A 22,582-nucleotide genomic window follows, 5' to 3' on the forward strand; every position below is an offset into this window, starting at 1 on the left:
AAAACGCTTAATTCAGAAATATATGTTAAAATATTAAATTAATTTTCCTTCTTCACTGTAATCTTTATGTGCTGATTATTTACGATATTTTAGTATTATTTCTGATGTACGTTTCGGTACTTTTCCGTTAACCGGGCACAAAACTCGCCAACATCCAATTTTTCATTTTGTCGACGATGCAAGAAACCAGCAATATAAACACTAATGAAAATAATAAAAAAACTCATTCAATATAAAATTAGTTGTTGGTATATATTAAGGAAATAAATGAGTACTATATCTGGTGAATTATCGTTTGCACCTGACTAACCAAAACGTACCTATGTTTTTTGCAAGAATAGCGAATAGGTATTATAAACCGGTTCCCGTAATTTAACATTAGAAAATGTTCCAAAAATTCTCGGCTTATATACGGAAATATAGGGTACATCCCCCCTTTCCATTGGAAAACGATTGATCGAGGTTCCTGTGTAATATAATATGCCAATAAATTTCTGTTTACTGTGATTTATAACTTCCCATTAAACACTTTCACGTTACATTATATCTGTTTTTATATGCAGTTATATAGTCTTTATTGCTGACATTTTGTGACTGCTATTTTTATTCCTATTTTACAAAGTAATAAAAATTTTGGTTGTTTTTATGGAAGTTGTGTACTCTTCTTTAATTTTATGTTAATTTTACAATTAGTTATAGCATTTATTTGGGTATATATATTTTATGAAGGTATGTATTTCCTTACAAATGTATGTTCGTTATTTTTGTGCACATAATTCTCATTTTACTTGTTCCTGCAATCCTTACCTTAGCTTTTATTTCATAGTTATCTACTTTGTTGCAGTTTTTGTTTCGGCAAACGGTGGTGGTCTCAAATATCGCTTTCTTTTGTATAAATTCACACCAGATGCACTTTTGGTGCACATACACGCTAGTTGGGTGAGTCTTTTTGTATATTTAAATTAAAAACGCGGGCACTGACTCCCGTTTTCTTTGCATGTTCTCATTTCCTACTTTTAATTTTTGCATGATTTTTGTTCAGTTTTCCTACTGCTTTCTAGATTTTTTGCATGCTAGTCCACTTCTTCACCTGTTTTAGCGTTTTTTTGCTTGTGATTTTTACCTTCTTTTTTGTATTGTTTTAATTCCTTGTTGCTTGTGATTTTTGCATGCTGTCTCTCTCCTTATTTGTTTTGTTTGAATCCTTGCTGCTTGTTATTTTATACGATATCCTTAAGTCATTTTACTGAGATTTAGATAATTATTTACTGAGATTATTTTCATGCTTTAAACATGATTAATGCTTTAAAGACGTGGCAGGCCAGTAGCGGTTTTGCTAAAACTTAATATTCCCACTGAAAATGTATTGTGTGTGTTAAATTAAAACTACAATTAAAGAAATAGTTGAGAATTCGTTGGTCTTTTTCAAGAAGCCGAAAATTTTTTAATAGAGCTACGTTTATGAAATGTATCTGGATGATTATAAATCGAAAGTGTTGTCAAATCAATTAATAAAAATAAAAGGACATTATTTAAAAAAAATAAGTAATGCAAATGAAGAATGCAATAAAATAAAAAATATATTTTTTTAATCTTTTAAATAAATCAAGATATAATCTGCTCCGACGTAATCTAAAACTAAAAATACTGTACAAAACTTACAGTACAAAACAAGAATTCTCGAAACTAGATAAAGAATTGGTTAATTAGAAGCAAAAAACTAAATCAATATTTAGAAAAACTGCCAAAAAATTTTAGAAATCAAAAACAATCCTTTCTAAAGTTATAAGTATTTTATCCCTTCTTTAACATGCCTTCGTGGTGTAACGTAGCACAATCGGCGCGTATTCGAGCGATCCCAAGTTCCAATTCCGTCAAGGGCATTGCACATTTTTCACTCTCTAGCTTCAAAATAACTAGTGACTCTACAGTGGCGCTCGAACTAATAGGTGGTGGTCAATAATTCGTCACCACCAGGATTTGTGCCTGGGTTCCCTAATCTCAAGTCGTCTTTTAAAAGGGGGAGTATATAAGGTATTTTCTCCTTCCAGCATGCCTTCGTGGTGTAATGGTAGCTCACCCGGAGCGTATTCGAGAGGTCCAGCTTCGAGTCCCGGCAAGGGTATTACACATTTTTCACTCTCCAGCTTCAAAATAACCTAATGACTCGACAAAGTCAAGACTTTATGATACGAAAGTAATTTTTTTTTTAAAGTAGTATATTTTGAAATATTTAAGCAGGAAAAAGGTTTAAATTAAGAAAAAGTATTAATTTAATAAAAAATTATAATAAATGAGAGACTGAGAATTCTTTCGTGAGATTAATGACCAGGAAAGTGCTACAAAAACCGAGAATCTATCCACATGGCATTGTTCAGATTAAGTGCAGTAAAAACCTGCTATAGAACAAAAGCAATTAAATCACAAAAGCAAAACTCAAGGAAGAAAAGAAACCAAGTTACTTATGTTGAAAATGGAAAGCTGCAGCCCAAAATGAAAGATACTTTCAAAGGCAAATGGCCTAAAATTAGGAAATAATGACTATTTCATAATATTAAAAAGACCACGTCGATAAAGTGTTATCTAAGCAAAGCAAGTTTTTTCTAAGACCAGCAGGCGTTGAAAAAATGAATTAAATTCGGAAATAGTTTATGGTAATACACCATAATTTTGCCGAAATATTTTATAAAATAATCGAATTTTAAATTTTCGACACTTACGTTCCATTTTTTTTCTCAAATGAGAAATTGTTTGCGCTAGTGACGAAATCAATTTTTTTTCCCCTCTCCATTGCACCTTTTTATTTCAAATTTAATTGTCTTTCCCAGTAGTAGTATATTTCCACTGGTAGTTTCAAATTTTAGTACAGTTTTATGGGTTTGTAATCATGTTGGAAACTGAAATTTATATCAGTGGTGTAGTATTTATTTAAAATCTGTTTTTTAATTCTATAGCTTTAAAGGGTTTATTCATTATGATACTATAGGAAAAGCAGTTGTTTTAAACGTATGCTTGCGATTCAAAAAGCGATATTCATTCTCACTATACTTTAGAATAAAGACAGCCTGCTGCAGTTATTAAATTGTGTGGAATACAAATACCGATTTTGAACATAACTTTGAAGAATTTTTATAAATATTTGGCGAAAGGTAGCTAGAGAGATATATAAGAAATAATGTTAAGTAATTTGAAACTTATGATTAATCTAAAACTACTTAATTTTAAATTTCAACTAAAATCGTTAAGCTTACTGAAAAGGTGTATTGTTTACTATTAAAGGCACATTCACGTTATGTAAAACAAGGGTATTCAGAGTATAGTGAACCATCCATTAGCATTTCATTTAGATTTTAACCTAGAATCATAAACGTTAAACTTTCGAAAATGCTTCATCGTGGCACTCAGTTCATATAAATCGAAAACTACATACATTAAAACGAGTTTATCACCAACAAAAATATCTTATTATTATTATACTTTTTTTTTTTTTTTTTAAATCCTTAATGCAATCTAATTTCTTTCTATGTCGTAAACTGCCATTTTGGTAAATCTCAAACATTTGACTCCGTACTGTTCCCAAATATTTTCCGAATAACGGCTGCAGAATGCTGTCATCATTTTTAGTTTGCTTGGCTAACAAACGAACATATTTTAATGTATGTTGTTTCATACGAGAAAAAAGTGGTCACTTTGCTTGTGAGTACTTTCTGTTCCATTCGTATGCATCTTTCTCTTCATTTTTATCATTTTATGTACTTCAGACACTTAAGAGACTAGTATTTCATTATTATCACTTCAGGCAGTTAACTGAGATAACTTGAAAAGATAACTGAGCTTACAGCTGTTCACGTTAAGCAGTTATATTATCACTCGTATTTTAGTTGGTACTTTTAGATTGGAATTCTCCCAAAATGGTGCAATAATTGAAAAAAAAAAATCGAATTTTACAAGCGAAGAAATTGTTAATAATACATAACCAACTGTGTGGTGTATAATCTCTATTTTTATATTACCAGTTTAATATAAGAAGACATGATAGTAAAGTTCGGTGAACGACGTCATAGGATGCGCACGCGGGGTAGTGGGCAAACGGCGAAGTAAGGAAAAGGTATTTTATGACGTGTTTGAACATGTCTTAGCGCCGCATACTAATAAGCATTATGAATTTCTGTTAGTAAGACACTAATCCTGAAGCAGAGGAAAAATTTAAAGTTCGGTTTCAGACTTGGTAAATCTGTGGAAAAAAGTCGTGATATGATGAAACAAGATGACGGAGATGAAGCTGTGTCTTTTAAGTGCTTTCATGGATGGTTCAAACGGGGTGGGATTCCACTAAAGACGCTACTTGAAGTGGTAGGCCTACAGCTTCTTGTATGGACGAAACTACTGAATGTGAAGAAAGCGTTAGCCGGAAAGAGCGGCGATGAATGCTAGCACGTTTAAGGGTGTTCTGGTAAATTTATTACAAAGGATCTATCGTATACATCCAGAAAACGTCAAAGCGAGCCCTTGGTTCTTTTTTTTTTTTTTTTTTTTTTTTCTTTCTTTAATAATGTATGACCACACTGGGCTTTCGTCGTGAAGCAGTTTATGGCCTGTAGAAAAGACTTCTCAATCAGCCACCGTACTACCTGGTCTTGCTTCAGCAGACTTCCATCCGTTCACGAACCTGAAATGAGCCTTAAAATGAGAACGATTTTCGGATATTGATGGCTTTCAAAGTCATATGTCTAGTCTTCGTGCAATACTTAAAGAGGACTTTGCCCGCAGTTTTCAGGATCTGGACAGTTTTTAAAATTGCGCTGCAAACGATGGGCATTATTTTAAAGAAATATAAAATGTTTTTTCTTATTTAAATAAGAATATTTTGTTTATTAACTAATTCACCCAACTTTGTCGTACTGTGTATGCAGCTGATTTGACGAAATTCTTCACTTCGTATTTTTTGCTTCTCAATTAAATTTAAAATGTAATAGATTACGTAATTTTACTTTTGCATCTGTTCTTATTTGTTTATCTTTTGTATTCATGAATTTGTGGATGTTTCGTTTGACAATTATGATATTTCGTTCAAAAATTTTAAAAAATCTATCTGGAAATTGGTGTAAAAGTTTACTGTCTTTTGTTTGTATCTTCTTAAAATTCAAATTTCTGTCTAGGTTGCTCCAAATCTTGATTTTAAGGCTACAAAATAGATTGGAATTTGTTAAAAAATTTACTATGATGATTCTCAAAAGAAGAATTTTTGTCTAAATTCGAAATATTATGTTGTGCAGACACAGGAGAAAGATCATTTTGTCATGCTGGTCTTAGATAAACTTATTTTGTTAAACTGAAATATTGATTTAATGTCTTATTTTGTTCACTGTTATGATAGTTTATGCGTTTGCTACCTGTAAACTGCATGAAAAGATTGTCTAAATGTTTTATTGTGCAGGTTAATTTGTTTCTATCCTTTGTCGTTACATTGTTGAATCCTTAAACTTTCTGAATATTTTTTAAGAATTTTTTTTTTTTTTTTTTTTTTTTTTTTAAATTTAAGAATTTTTACTGTATATTATGCGTGAGCATGGTGTGTACTGAGTGATTTACATTTTCTGTTTTAGTTAAATAATTATGAGAACCTGGTGACATTAATGCGGGGCTGTTAATTCGCATATTCACTTTTCATTAGTACTGATAATTATCTTTAAATATTAATCTTTATTTATAAAATAAATCTTAATTATCTTTAAATATTAAGTAACGAATGATAATTATCTTTAAATATTAATTGCTATGGTATCTATTTGATTATTTCTAATCTTCCAGAAGTATTTCAACTCTTCGTACGTTATTATACAGTGTAATAGTATAGGATGTTACGGATCTTAGGGGTACGTTTTTCCGTACAAAATGTCAGCTCAGATAGAAAACACTTTCCTTAAAGCAGGATTTCAAATTTTGATATGTTAAATAAATTAAACTTCTGAAAATCTAAAAAAGCATAAGAAATAATTCAAATAACGTCAGACACAACCTCACATCAGCATGATGTTCTATGAATGTATGCATTTTCGTATTTTGAAGTTTTTCCCTGGACGTGCTGAGCAATAAATGTATCTCTTCGATAGCGATATGTAATATGTCCGTTTTAATATTTTCATAAGTATGTATCGTAGTTTTAGATGTCCCGCTACTTTGAAATTAACATTATCCGCAAATTATGTAAATAAAAAATATATAAAAATAGAAAATACATAAATATTTTTATTCAACATTTCCTTGAAGTATATTTTGTTTTTTGCCGTAGGTGTTTATCTAGTTGGAAATATTGGCCGCCATGAGGGATCTCTTCGAAGTGCGCTAGCAGGAGCTTACCTGACAATACCTGTATACTTTTGGTTGGAATCTCCCATACTTATATCTTCTACTGCGTCCTCAACGTTTTTTAATAGGTTTTCTAAGAGATGGCGACGAACACCGAAGCCTCGCAAATCTTTTTTCCGCAGATTGGCGTTCTTTACCTTTTGCGGCATATTATATGTGTCTCTTTGGGGCTCTTTGTTGTATTTTAATTGCCACATAACTTATCAAGATCAAGAGTCTGTAAAATGCAGAGATGCTGCCAAACACTTTTTCAAAAGCCCTATATGGAGAGAATTTGTGACTGTGATGAAGGAACTTTGGGGACATGTGAAAGTTCATGGTTGGAGAGAAGTCTGGAAAGAGATTGTGGATGCATTTGATCCTGTTGGAGAAACTAATGCTTTAAGGGTAAGATTTTAAACATTGACATATCGCTTTCGAAGCTTGTATAAATATATATAACATATATTTTGAAATTTTTTTTAAATGTTTTTTTTTTTTTTTTAGGTTTTGTTCTTTAAATAGCTGAATGGATATTTCTATTTTATTGCTATAAATATTGTGGGCAGCATTTTATGCCTACACGACTCCGATTTATTTTCATAGTTAAATCTTCATGCTGGGAACAGTGCCGTTTTTCTTTTTGTTTAACACATTGTTCGCCGAAAGAGAAAATTTCTTATTTAATCAACGGGTGGCAAGGTGTTATGGAAGACTATATTATAATTTACGATATTGTAAATCTTAACTTGCAGTGGATAATTCGATGACATCGAGTTTTATATTAAATATAACTAGACGTATTTGTTCGCTCACGCCAACGGCTGCTGCTTTCGTTTACTTATCAAGGTGTGTGTTTACTCAAATTCAAGACAGACACAGAAACGAAAGCTCTTTGGATCGCGAAAGCTGTGGGAATTTCTGCTTATTTATCTGTATTTATTCAGATGCTTATTCAACATCTGCAGTCGTTTCCTCTGCTGAAATGCCCTGTTTTATCGATTCAGAATATTTATAAATGAAGCTTGAATTTATTCTACTTCTAAAAACTCTTAATTCATTAAATCAAAAGATTACGTGAAATTTGTTAAGAAAGATAAATAAATTCAGTTTGAAGAATTTGTTATTTTAAGTTAATGCAAGTTATATATTTCTTCGAAAATCGGCAAAATGAGTTACTTTTTTTTTTTTTTTTTTTCCTGTTTATTAAGTAATATTTTGGAGAGGAAAACGTGCTTAAGTTTCGTTCATTGCACTTCCTAATTTCTCTCATCCCATACAAAATGTGTATAACTTGTTTTTAAATTAGTCTCCTTTTTAGAAGCCATTTAGCCTCTTGTAGATATTACAGTATTTCTGGAGAAGGACTATTTCAGAAATGCTATAATGTCAACCTGCAAGAACAGTGGTCTTTAGGAGTAAATTTTGTTTAATACAAATTCATACTTGCATTCTTTTAATTTTTAGTTACTCATTTATTTAGTATCTGCATATTATTCATAATCGAATATGCATATTTCTGAAACTCCAAGCTCTCCTAAAGGCATCATATAAACTAAAGTATTTAAAATATTAACAAACTTTGTTTATTTCAGAAAATATAGCAGATCTTACAATTTTGGTTTTTGCTGCTGTTTCAACTTTAAGATACTAGACTATCGTTAATTCTAACTTAAAGGGATTAACGAAGGTTCTCGAATAATCGAAAATATGCCAAAATTAACTTTGACACCTCTCTTTATCTTTTTATTTCTTGCGGTAATATGCTTTCTACCTTTTTCTTTTTTCTTTTTTAAGTGGTAGTTATTCTACCTTTTAATTTGTAAAATTCGTATAAGAAGACATTATAAGTTATGCTGTGTTTAGAAATATCAAATGTCGTGTGCGCTGACATGAAAATGTAGTTAGACGGGTATATTGAAAAGTAAGGTAAATAAGTAAACAGAGCGTTTCACAAATTTTCAGGAATAAATATGTCTTGAATGACTGCTCGTGAACTCATGGTTCTACTTTCAAAAAGGAATCTAATTAAAATGGGCTTCCATGCTCCAGTGATTTTAGTCGCATAATACTTTTTAGTACATAAGCTGACTGAAAAGTTTTAAGACTACCTTTTTTCTCGTTCCAGTTGTTAGGCGAGACTAACTGGGTTTTGTGAAGATTATCATCGACTTGCGTGAAGCTTCAGCTAGGCATTCATGATGCTAACACTGTCAGAATGAGTAAAAGCATGTAGTATGGTTTGTCCTGGCTATTCTTCGAGAACTCAACATGCTAGCGATCGACGAAGCGCATTGTAGCAGACCATCTATTGCGATTAAGAATGTTAACATTGACAGTAAATGTGCACGCAGTGAACGGTGCTTATTATGCAAGTATTCTCAAAATTCCTTAGCGTGGAGCTACGAGAAAGAAAAGACTGGCAATCTTCAATAAACTGTGATTTTTGCATCATGGATAATGCTTGACCCTCTATTGTTATTTTGGCATTGGTTTTGTGTCTAAAATTGATAGAAATATTCTCCTATGCGCGGATTCAGAGCCTTTTGATTTACTGAGCATTCAGAAAACTGTAAAAGCAACTGTATGAAAAGAGGTTCTCTTCAGATAAGAAAGTAAAAAGCACGATGCGCGCAGTGCTAAAGGAGATGTCATAAACAGACAAATTTCGGGTTTTTAAATTGTTCATAAAATGCTATAAAAATATAATTAAATGTCAAAGATTGTGCTTCGAGAAAAGTATCAAATACTATTATTCGACGGACATCCTGCCTGTACGTATTCAAAATACACTAGTTAAATACTGGTTCCAAATGCACCGGAGGATCCGTGTTAAGGTTCTATTCCTTCGTGCACATGACGACAAATATTAGTCATCAGCGCTTGTAGCGGCTGACGGTCCTTGGCTGAACCTCCTGGATGTCAAATCTAGAATTAGAAATTGTTGAATGTGTATGAACCACTGAAGGCCTCACATTTAGCTATCTGCCCACTTCTGACTGACTTAGTCTTGCCTCTAGTCTACCAATAGTTCTCCATCGCAGTTCTTCGGGCAAATGATGCCTGGAGGTCATTGTTACAAATTGGCTATTCCAGATTTCTTATCTCAGTATAACAGCGAAATTTGCAGGCTTCCTCTGAAACATGCTCCTCTCAGATGACTTATTCCGATTGCAGCGCCACTAATTTGCATGCTGCACTTTACTGAGCAACTCTTATATGACAACATATTCAAATTTTATACGGATTGGCTTATTTTTGAACGAGTTGTCACTATTTTTATGATTTTTCCTTAATTTTTGGAAATCAGTGTATAATACTCTAACGAAGAATGTGCATTCGGCGGTCGCACAGAGGTCGTCAAAGATATCTAAATTTGAAAATAAGTACTCTCGTGTATTGCATTCCTTTATGCTGAAAGGAACAAAGATAATTTTTTGTTCCGATCTTAATGGCTGTATAATATGAAAGAAATATGATCCAGGATCTTGTAATTGAAAATATCCGATTGTAGGTGCAAAGAAACTGATTTTTTTCTGCGCCGAGAATTTCCCTCGGTCTTTAATATGCGGCAGAGGTAAAATTCACTCGCTGATTAAAATGAATAAAACAAGAACACTCTAAACTGCAAAATCCAGTTTTGTACGAGAATTTCTCTTATCATTCGAAGCTCAGGTATGGGATAAGCGTCCGCCACATATTGAAATAGACCGCAACAGCTAGATTTGGTCATTAGGCAGGAATAATGATCTGAGAAATATCCGCAGCGACTTTTTCAGAAGGTGCTTCTGCAGTAGAGCAGTGTCATCTTTTTCATAATGTATTTGTGGTCCATTCCATCCTTCATCACAGGATTTGCATCACTCTTTTGCTTTAAATTTTTTTCTGGTTCCAGAAGAAATTTAAGTAGCACTATATCGATGTTTTGAAAGAACACAAGGCTTCGAAATCTTAGTAGTAGATAGAAGTTGCTACCTTAGTACTTTCTGTTGGCGCTTTCCCATTGGAAGTGGAGAACTTCATCTCGCATGTGCAACAAATCTTTCAAGGTCCAGGCGGAATATATAGGAGGGTGAGATTAGGAATCTTTATCACTCCTTGCCTCAACGTTTACAGTCATGCGTCACCGCCAGAGTTGAACGCTCAATGTGCAATTGCTAACCACTGATGTGCCCTTATGGCCTTGACGTTTCAATCATTTCATTATCTGTGTACAAGATTTACACATGTTTAATTTCAATAAAAACAGTCACTTTCTTCATGGTGGATTCCCCCCTCCCCGAAAAAACAGGTGTATTTGTCGTTATTTTAATAAGTTGTGCTTTCAGCTGCATTCGCATTTCGGAAAAACCCTGCCTATGTGCAGCGGCCATTATTGACGCCTTGTGTTTCTTACTTAATTAGTGTTTACGTATATTTTTATAAATTTAACTATTAATTTTTTTCTTTATGAGAATATTTTAGAGATATTGAAATATGTATTTCAAAGTTATTTTTGTTGTGCGCTGTGAAGATTGACGAATCATGAGCATTTTGGCGATTTTAAAGACCAGTTTATGTCCAAAAATTTGATTCACTCATTTGCGAATTTCATGACGATCTCTTAACTTATATGATAATTTTATTACATCATTAAAATAGCGATAAGATTTCCCCCCATTGCACAAAATGCCTTTGGAACCTTATCCTAAGTGATGCGATAAGATAAAAGTTTAGTTCTTTAGAAAAAATAACGTTAAAGTGAAACTTCCTTTCCCCTCTCGTTTTGCTTTTGTCATGTTTTAAACTGTCTAATCATTATTTTGGAAGTTTTCTGATAACTTAATTTTGAAATTCAAACAAACTAGTTAATGTTATTAAGCATGGTTTCAGAATTAATTTATAGGGGAAAATATTTTTAATATCTTGAATTAATTTCATTTTGTTATTTTATATACATTATGTTTAATGATAAGGGTTTTCTTCGTGTAATTCTTTCAAAACATTCAGATATGCGAAATTTTTTCTGTAAAAGTCACTTTACACGTTTCAAAAGTTTTTCATGTACTTGATTTTTGCAGTCATGGAATTGGCAGGCATAAGTACATAGTATCAAAATAATCAGATTTAGAGGTTGGACAGCTTGTATGTTTTTCTATTGTTTTATTATTATTATTATTATTATTATTATTATTATTTTATTATTTGAACGCATTTATGATATATAACACTAATTTTTTTAACTAAAAATCTTTAATATGGAATAAGCAGAACAAAACCACAAATTGTTTTTAAATAGCCAATCTAAACTAAATCAGATTAAATTTAATATATATATATATAGTATTAAAAAAATCCTCAGGAAATGTAGAGTAAAATTCTACAATATATGAATAAATAAAGCTATGTAAAATTAGGAGAAGTAATTCAAAACTAAATGCTCACTACCTTTTAGTGTTGCGGTTATTGAAGTTATCACTGCAGTGGAAAGTTGTGGATAACTATAAACTGTGGAGGAAGGAATATAAGGAGACACCTTCCTTCCTTCCACCATGGCCGATGCAATGCTGCCATGATTTATAGTGTAAAAGGGATGCAGCAGTTTTCACATTTATAGCCCGTTACACTGACAGCGGTTTAGTTGTACTTCTGCATACGACAATCCTGCACATTCAAAAAGCAGACACACTTCTGCACAAAGAAACATTGATTGATGAATGGAATAGCAGTTTGTATAGTTTGGGTGGCATTTTCGCATGAATCACATCTTGATTATCTTTCGATAACTTGCCACAGCGACTTTAATTATTAATTTATTTTATAAAATTCAAAGCTACTGGTTTTCACAAATACAGATTTTAATAAAATGTTTGTTACGTGTAAAGAATGACAAATACCTTAAAAAGTCAAAGTACCTTTAAGATGTCAAAATATCACAAAAATGTAATACATTTTAAACCCCAGTTTTTATAACTAACTGGTATAAACATGAAAATTTGTGTACTTATTTCGATGTCCTTGATAGGGCATTTGCTACTTTTATTTTATGTTCCAAATATTAAAATATTTTAAATAAAATGCATTTTAGTCATCCACATAATATTGTAATATGCACTGCTTTGAGCATTATGGAAAAACGAATCGCTGTTTTTAAACTTTTCTTTCAGAAAAACAAATAGAAAAATAACCTAGGCTAAAATCAATAAAATATTTTCTTAAAAAATTTCTTTTAGTCTCTTAATGGACTATTTTTACTTCCTTGTACGAAGTAAATTGTAATGGCGAAAAATTTCGGGTATCGTATTTCAATGAAAATATTCATTTTGACCTCAATTGAATGCAATTTAACAATGTTTTTTGCGTGACATCTGTACGTAAAAACAGAATAAAGAACCTTTTTTTTTTTCCAAAACGGATTATAAAATGGATTCAGAAGAGATATTCTTCGCGACGTCTGTACGTATGCATGTATGTATCTCGCGTAACTCAAAAATGAGTAGCCTCAGAACGTTGAAATTTTGTATATAGGACTGCTATAACATGTAATTGCGCACCTCCTTTTTTAGGTCAAATATGCCGCACCAAACGTGTGTATATATATATTTTAATTATGTTGTTCGTATGTTTCCGATTAGGGTTTTTATGCCTTCAGCTAATCTGCGTGCAATAGTTGTAGAATTACCAACAATTTAAAATTTGTTTAAGTGCGACTAAGCCTAATAAAGCAGCCATATTTGTTTATGTTTGAAATTTGGCAGAATAGTCATTTTCTGAACCTTCAGTGTCTTTTTGCCGAGGGAGGCCAAATATAAACTTTCAGTTTTGTGAACCGAATTTTTGCATGCTGTCCAAATTGCTTGTTTTTGTGCAGAAACTCTTAATTTTAACCGTAAAAAAATTTTTTTCAATTTTTTTAATTGTATTTTGTGTGTTATGTTTTTCTTTATTTTTCAATTTTTAATGAAGATGTTTTCAGTTTTCATGTATTTTTGCCTTGCCGCGAAGTAAGAACTGAATTGAATGAGAAATAAATCTGTAATGAGTTTCGAGGAAATATGTTAAAATAAAATGCAGAAAAAAATGTGTATAATTTAATAGGCCGTACAAGGAAGTCGTGTGGTGTCCACATCAAACTTTTTCATGTAAAATTAAAGGTAACTTCTAAAATTTTTAGGGAAGAGACATAATAGTTGCTCATTTTAAACTCACTTAATGTTTATATGACTAAAAAATAGTCACTTAGGTTTTATAATATCCTAAGTGGAGAACGAAATTACCTCTACCTTGTTAAAATTAATAAATATATAGATAGATATGCTAATAAGTTAACTTTTCCGTCATTTGTAATTATGTATTTGTGTAAAAGTGTATACAGAGGCACTTGCCATTTTGGCGGAAGGTGATGTGACCATGACATCCTATCCATGTCAAGGTACCATCAGGAGGGAAGTAAGAGGAAAGGCCCTGACTGGTTTTCCCCATTCACTGCTTTGAAGCAGTGGCGATCCAATCGTGGAGACTAAAACATTCAGTGACTTAAGCATTAAGATCTACGGGTTTTGACATGATCGGATCTGAACGGAATTAATTGCTACACTTTTTCCAGAACAATTTAATTTGAAGAAAATATTCTCACAAATTTTCGTTAATTACATTAGAAAAAAAAATTTAAGGTAATTCTAATATAATTATAAAAATAATATGTCAATGACAAAACATGTATTTTATTTAAAATATTTTGGTGTTTGGAACATAAACTTAAGTAACAAATACTTTATTTTATTGTATTATTAATATATAATATTATTAACTTTTTATTGTATTAATAATATTAAAATTACGCATTATTTCTTTTCTATTTTCAGAGCTTCTTAAAATACTTTCTCAAGTATGAGTTGTTTTTTTAGCTTCTAAGGCATCTTTTAAATCAAAAATCTGAGTCAATCTATAATTAATGCTCTGTTCAGTTCATTTCATATTAGAGAGTCTTTTATTTTAATAGTGAAATGTGTTAAATATTTTTGCTGATTTCCATGTATTTAACTTTCTATGACTATTTCTGAAAGGAAATAAAAAAAGGGTTTTATATATATATATATATATATATATATTATTTAAAACTTGTAACTGAGTTATTATAAAATATAAGGAAATAATTCTTTTAATACTTATCAGATTTTTCTTTACTCTTAATTTCAACAATACATATTCTAAAATTTTTCGAAATTCCTCCTTGATGGCCTCTCTTCCCCCCTTTAAGCAGACAACCCTTGCATGCCTTACACTATTTAATAAAAACTTAACCTGATCTATGTGCCTAATTACAAATATTTTAACATGCATAATTTTATATTTACATCTAGCCATCAAGTTTCAAACTTTCGACTTAAAACCCATCTTAGGATGCATTCATTATTAAATTGAACTTTTCTAGTAAATGTTTTGGCAGAACATTCAATACCTCTTTTAGCGATTTTACCCAGTTTAATAGTTCTCTGATAATAGAATATATAACTATCCATTTCACATTTAAATATTAACCTCGCTGTCATCAGATCGCAATCTTGATTGCTTTACTCTGCATAATATTGCATCACTTTTTAAAACAGTTAGAAACAACTTAATTGATATAAATTCACAAATACCTGAAATTTTCATACTGCGAGATAATCCAGATGGTAACAACATAGAAAGTATATTGATATACCGAATTAATAACATGGATGATGCTTTTTTCATGTCTTGAATCTCTTTCAAAAATAGCAGACCACTTCTCAAGTGTATGTATTGAATAACAAAGATTTTTCATTCATAATTTTGTATTACATTTAGTCATCTATTAAACATGTTGCTAAATTAAATTTTGAAAAAAAAAAAAAAAGAGAGAGAGAACTTTATTTTATTTATTCATTTATTTACTTTTTTTTTTTTTTTTTTTTTTTTTTTTTTGAGTTAACCCAAAGTGATTATTTTTCAATTATATAAAAATAATATGTCAATGACAAAACATGTATTTAATTGAAAAGATTTTGGTGTTTGAAACATAAACTAAAGTAACGAATACTTTATAAAGGGTATCGAAAGACGTATACAATTTTAAAGGTACCGCAAAATCGCTGTTGCAAGTTACCGAAAAAAAACCAAGATGTGATTTTTGGGTAAATGTCACTAAGCTATACAAATTTCTATTATCTCTCTAACAATGAATGTTTCTTTTATGCGGAATTTTATCCAGCAGTGAATGTTTAGGCAGTGCTTTCCTAGAGCGGGGTTGGCCCCTCCTTTTATTCTTAGCTCCATGATCTTGATAGCCTATTAAGAATTTATAAACAGTGTTATCGGCGAAGGTAAAAACCCTGTGTGTGTGTGATGTTCTGAAACGACATCTCAGGGATAGTCCTGCTACTGATTCCAGATTGCAGAAAGTTTCCCACGCAAGTGGGAAATCTGAGAAATTTTCACAGAAATCTGAACCTTGAGTGGTTGTAAAAAATAATGCATATAATTTTCATTCAATTTGTATTTATACGTATTTCTTATGTAAAATTTCTGATATGTACTAAGTTATTGTAAATTACTGTATTCGAAAAATATAGTGAATGTACAAAAAATAAAACTTTGCACATGCCAAAAATGAAAAATATTAAATATATATGAATATTTTGCATATCCTTTTAAAAGCATTCATTTGCTTTTAATTAAATATGTAAATATTAATTTGAATCATTTATAAATGTATTTGGAAATGAAGGATTTATTCATTCATAAACTTTGGTGGAAGAATCTAGTTATTAAAACCATCTAAATATATATAATGATCTTAACACTTAATTGTAAACATATATTTAAATGCTGTTGCCAGATATATTTATAAGACTGTTGAAGAAAGAAATAGTTAGTACTGGAAAACGGTCTATTAAAAGGTGTTGGAAAGTGCAGTATATGAGGTGGAAATAGTTCAGTAGAATTTTTAAAATACGTATTGTTGAATTCAAGGGTCAGAAGAAGTTTTTAATAAGCATTAAAAGAATTATTTCCTTACATTTTATAATAATTCAGTTACAAATTTTAAATAATATTAATAAACTTTTTTTAAAATAAATCCCTTTCCCGAAATCCTCTCAGAAATTTAGGTGCACTCGGTCAAAAAAGGAGATCTATATCTGCCTTTCTACTGTGCCGATTGGCGACATTTAACTTGCGTTTTTCATGCCTGGAAAGTGCGACTTAGGATATATATTAGATTTATATACAGCGTTGTTCTAACATGCGTATTATTACATGTTTTTTCTGAAATGACATGCCTATTTTCTTCCATGTTTCGATTCTACGGCTCAAATTGTGCCTAAAATTCAAATTTTGTGAAGTTTGGTTAGGAATTCGGAAATTTAGCTTGGCGCACTTTTTTATTTTGTATCACTTGGTGAACTTCTGAGTTTACAGCAGCCTATTTAAATTTTTCTTTTATTTTTTGCGGGAGAGAGAAAAGTGTCATTTTTCTTTCTTGCATATATTTTTACTTCATATTATATTTTTATCACATTTTAGACTTTTTTTAAGAATTTCATCTTAATTTTTTGAGTTGCATGGTTGAACTATAGTTCTTTAAATAGTTGTTTTTAAAAAAATTTGCATTGCGTACTTTAAATATGCTTATTCATGTAGTTAACTTTTTTAATTTGATTTTATTTATGTGAATATAATTTCTTTGGAAAGGATACTTTGTCTTTTGGTATTTTTGACAATGCCTTTGAAAACTGGATTCTGCATTAAAAGAGAATATAACCGAAAAGCGCGGTTAATACGTCTCTCAGTGAGCCGTTTAGAAAATATATATAAGTGAGAAAGTTGTATTACCTACAGTTTAATTTAGAATGATTTTAATTTAGAACAATAAGTTTCCACGATTGTATTGCTGTGTTTTTATATTACACAATTTTATCATCCTACATTTAGTTTGTTGAAATATTATCCATGATTAGTAAGCGGAGGTACTTAACCAGTGGAAGTGACATCTCAGAAAAAGAGTCTTGATCACCACCATCTTGGATAATGTAACAAACGGAAGTGACGTAGACAGGCTTGAATAACACCATGCACGTTAGTTTTATGTTTTTGTGGCAACGAGAAAATTGTTTCGAAGTTTTATTTTTGTGGCAAGGACGAATTTTTTGGTAACGATCTCTTGAACCACATGTTTGGAATGACATCAACTTTAATTTATTTTCCGTAATTATTTGATACGTGATTCGTTTTACACTAATTTCTCATTATTTTATCTCTTATTATTTTTAATTGATTTCATTATTGAATTTAATAACATTTCGCTTAATTTTAAAAAGTTGGTATCGAACCCCGGACCCACCACCACAGACAGAAAACCTCTTATTTTACCTTGTTCACCTTGTAGCTTGTTCACCTAGCATAGGGAATTGCGGCGTGTGCAAGCCTGTTGCAGTGTGCCTAAACCGCTTCACATCTTTTGATGGCGAAAGAGGGCATTTATAATACCAATCAGATTCTCGTTAACAGTACCCTTCCCATTTCAACCAATCAGCATGCTTGTTTCTTGATATAGACATACATTTATTTTGGCTTTCTAAATCATTCCTTTAAATTTATTCTTTTCTAATTTCTGTTTCTAAGATCTTTCCACATACTAAATTTATCATTTTTATTTCACAATCATATCTTTTTATTGTTTTCTTTTTTCTTCTCTAATTAACTTATTTTTCATCCTACGTGTATCCGTTTTTGCAAGTTTTGTTTTTCATTTTCTCAAATTGATGTTTCCACAATTTGTATGATATTCTTCAAATTTTGCAAAGTAAGATTGTTCAGTAAAATGTGCAAATATTCTTCAAATTTGTAGCTTATTTTGAAATGACATAGCATATAAGACAGAAATTCGTAAGTAGAGAAATAGTGAAGGACATCTATTAATCAAAATTTGGACGGTAATGGGAATATTCATGTGCATTTTCACATTCACGTATGCATTGAAGATAATGGCCTGACTTAGACGGAGGAAAGTTTCAAAGTCCATATGAATTGGGTTAAAAGTCTCTCTTACCTACCTGTGAATACATCAGTGTGTGAGAAAATAAATCTATCGTAGTAAATAAATAATAGTAAGATAAAATTTCAATGCAGAAATAGTAAATAAATAATAGTAAGATAAAATTTCAATGCGTAGATAATTTTAGTCAGTGTCTGATAAAATTAGTCTATCACAGTAGTATACTAACTTGAAATTTCATTTTCTTTCTAACTTTCTTGTTTACAATGGTAGTGTTGTTGACGCTGAATCTTCCAGACATATAACAAAACTGTTAAATCAACCAGTACAATTATTTAGTAAAATTTGTTCCCAAATCTTTAAAAGGCATTATAAAAAGTAATAAACAAATAAATCAGAAAATATCTGAAAATTCGATGCAGTGGGAATAGTGTAAAAAGAGGTAATATATTCAGGGTATTCCAAAAGATTACCAAAAAAGCAACTTCTCAAAGCATGATGACATCCCAGTTATTCACAAATAAATTCTATCAAAATTGAAAAGTTTAATATTTGTGCTCGAAAATTTACTTCTGATGCTGGAAAAGAAATGAGGAATTAAAAATGAGGATACTCATGTAAATTTGCGGAAATGAAACATCCAGTATTTCAGGAAATATTCACCTACGTTCTAACTTGTCTGTAACCTTCTTAAGTCACTACTCTGAGCATATGTGAAGTGGAAAATGCCATCAGTTTGGTAATGAATCAAATTTTGTAGGAAATGAAATGGTTTGAAACATAGAAAAATATATCTATATGGAATACCTTGACTATAATTTCTGAATGTGTTTGTTTCAAATAGAAACTCAGATTAGTAATAAAACTAAATTAAATTAGATATAAAAATGAAATGCAATAAAATATTCAAACTACTGGTAAAACATTATTTAAATTGTTTAGCTAAAGCGAGGCATAACTCTCCTCAGATATTTGCATGATATGGAATAAAATTAAGAGAGACCAATGGCTGTTAGGTAACTATTATTTTAACTGGTTACTTCCAATCAGAAATAATATTTGAGTCACAATAGAGATTTTTTCAAAAATGCTCTCTTATCTTCCTTTAGTAAATAAAAACATATTTTGTAAATGAAAACACATGCTAAAATTAAGTAAATACTTGGATAAATCTTATGAAAACCAGTAAATTAACATGAAATGTTTTCTTAAAGTCTCTATAATAAAAAAATGCTACTAATACATTTTTAAAATATTCGGACTAATTTTATAGGACTAAGAATATCATTTTTGATGGTATCCAAAAACCATTTGATTTGGTAAAATTTTTGCTGATTTCAAACTTTATTTTAATGTTTTATGATTTGGTATCCTACACTTCACAGGTACTGGGATTGAATACGAATGCAACTCAACAGGAAATTACATTAAGGTACCGAAAATTGTCCCGGATGTGGCATCCAGATAAACATAAAGATGAGCTGCAAAAGAAGGTAGCAGAAGAAAAGTTCATAGAAATTCAGCAAGCATATGAAATCTTATCTAAAATTAAATCTCACCGTGTTGCTCAAAATATAAGAAATCCATCTTCTTATGGTGATCAGCAAGAAGCATAGCTATAAAGTCAATGAATATTGACACATTTAGGAGTATAATTTATTTATTATACACTTGTGTGACAGAACTTTTAATACTTATTATTTGCAAATTTAATTCTGTTATAAGTTATTTCACATTTTATTTGTTCAAATAAGTTAAAACGATTTTCAGTGTCATGAAATTAAATTTTTTAATTTTATAAATTTTCTACCATTATAATTTTCTGCTTGTTTGAAAATTTAAATTATAGGATAATAAAATTTTAATTCATTTAAATGGAGCAAAAATTTTAGTTTCCTAAGGTTTCACTTATTCTCAACCATTTTGCATTTCATATTTCTACTATTTATTAAATATTTAAAAGAAAATTATTTTTTATTGGTTTTTAAGGCTTTTTTTAGTTCAATAATTTTTCTCAGAAGTAAGAAGTTAAATTAGTTTTTCAGTATTAACATAGTTTCAGTCATCAAATTTGTTCTGAGTGGATTACACAGAATTGATATACTTAATGCAAATAAATTTAGAATATAAAAGTGCTAGCTGTATAAGCTTTTGTACTGTGCTGATAAATTTTTAGTTTCCATTATTGCTCAACAGGTGTTTTTATAGTAATATTTCACATAAAAAAATAATTATCTTACTTATTCAAAAACAAGATCTCCTTTTTTGCACATTTTTGTTCTAAAAATTGGCAGGATCTTTTAATTGTATATTTTAACAAATGAATTTGTAGAATAAAAGATGGAGTTTAAGTTTCATACTATTTGAAATAATTATACTGTTCTAATACTAAATAAACCACATAACTAATTACTCTACATATAAACTGTATAAGTACTGCTAATTACAATAGCCACGTCTAATTAAACAGTTTCAGTTTAAGCTTGCCATTGCTATGCTGGTTATCGTTATGCCTAAAAACAAGTAATGGTGTAGGTTAAAATAATGAACAGAACAAATATTAATTTAGAAGCCAAACAACAAAAGTCAGCGTTTGCAAATATAACGCTGATTTTTGTTGTTTGACTTCGAAATTAAATAATAGTGTGACAATTCTTCCTAAATATTCTTTCTGTAGTATAGTAAAATGTTGCATTTAATTAGGTAATTTGTCTTTCATTCTAATCAGAAACAAATGAAATGTAATCGGAATCCTGTTCTTACCAAATATTCAACTTTTATATCTGAAAATTTATCTTGAAATATAAAGGGAGTCTTATTTTTGAATAAATATGGTAATGTTCTTTTATATATAATTTTCACTTAACATTTTTTTAATCTTTGCTATTTGGAAATAGTGATCAGTTATGGGCAGTTTTTCCACCACCTTTAAAGATTTGTATTAGAATTAAAATGTTATATCTTGTATCAGGAATTTGTTAATTTTATTTCTGATTTTTTTATTTTGTACTTACTATGCATTTAATTATTTAAAATTATCTGTAAATTTCTGCTGCTGTTCATTTTAAGTTCCCCCCCCCCCCCGGCTTTAAGTCTTACACATATTTTTCCCCACAGTTTCTGCTTTTCGTAAGATTATATTATATAAATATGTTTTTCCTTTTGACTGGGTCTGTTAATTTTCTTTCAAAATGAATATGAAGGAATGGAAAATAGTATTACTTTTTTCTCTGTAATAAGTAAGCTTTTATATAGTTGTCTCACAAATTTATGCTGAATAATTAAAAATTAAATTTGTTTCTTTGTTTACTTTTCAGTCAGGAAATGTAAAAGTTTTGCTTTTATTACGTTTGTTAACCTTGATTTTTCTCATTATATTCTTTCCTTAACTTAATGAAAAAAAAATATTATTCATTTCTTTTGTTCTTTGTAACTGATCATTTGACATGCAAAATTTTGCTTCTGTACATGTATACAATTTTTTCATGTGAAAACTTAATCCCTTTCCTTTTATCTTGATTAAAATGTATTGATGTCATTATATTCATGATGTATGTTAAGTTTTAAGCTTTGGATAATATTTTTATCATTCCTCTGTGTTAATTAAATGTAAGTTGTATGTAAGTTAGCTTAAGGAAAAAAAGCCAAAATACTCTGACAAAAACATTTAAAAAATCATACACGATATTTCATAAAATTTCATGTATTCTGAACTTTAACTGCCTTTTGTCATTTGTGATTCATTTATTAGTGTATTTTAATTTTGTTTGTTATTACTTCTGTAGTTGTCTATATAAGCTGACATATGAAATATTTGTGTAACTGTTGATATAAACTTACTTATAAACATTTTAATTTCTTAAAAAATACATAACCTAAAAAGGTATTTCTAAAAATAGAGAAAACAAACAGCAGAGCAAAAATACGATGCTTTTTATTGGAATTACAAACTATAGCAATTTTTGAACGACAGTATCGCGAAGCACGATCTCCTGATGATGACAACACTCACTGTTGCCAGAACCTATCTAAACTATATATTATATTATTATTATTTTTATTAACATACTTTAATACTTCCCCTTGTAAAAAATAATAATAATAATAACTTAAAAGGAAAAAGTCACAAAAGTCCCATCTTATCACAAAGAATTAACAGTCTCTGTTTAAATAAAGGTTTAGTCATTATGTCAGCAACTTACGCCTCTGTAGGTACCTGCTGCACAATGATTTCCT

At 30.1% G+C, this 22,582-nt stretch overlaps 1 protein-coding gene across 1 annotated transcript in view; it reads left to right on the forward strand.

The window, feature by feature from the left end:
* Window positions 1-22,065, forward strand: part of wus (TM2 and DnaJ domain-containing protein wurst) — a 44,252-nt gene extending 22,187 nt beyond the window's left edge. The window contains exons 2-3 of the mRNA XM_035375498.2: window positions 6,293-6,756; window positions 19,732-22,065. Coding sequence (XP_035231389.1) covers window positions 6,293-6,756; window positions 19,732-19,962 — 695 coding nt within the window. The 3' untranslated portion in view covers window positions 19,963-22,065. The remainder of the gene's footprint in view (window positions 1-6,292; window positions 6,757-19,731) is intronic.
* The last annotated feature ends 517 nt before the right edge of the window (window positions 22,066-22,582 follow it).

This window comes from Stegodyphus dumicola, chromosome X1 (genome assembly GCF_044657685.1).
Source record: "Stegodyphus dumicola isolate Sdum_Otavi_A_Nest chromosome X1, ASM4465768v1".
NCBI classification, from domain to species: Eukaryota; Metazoa; Arthropoda; class Arachnida; order Araneae; family Eresidae; genus Stegodyphus; species Stegodyphus dumicola.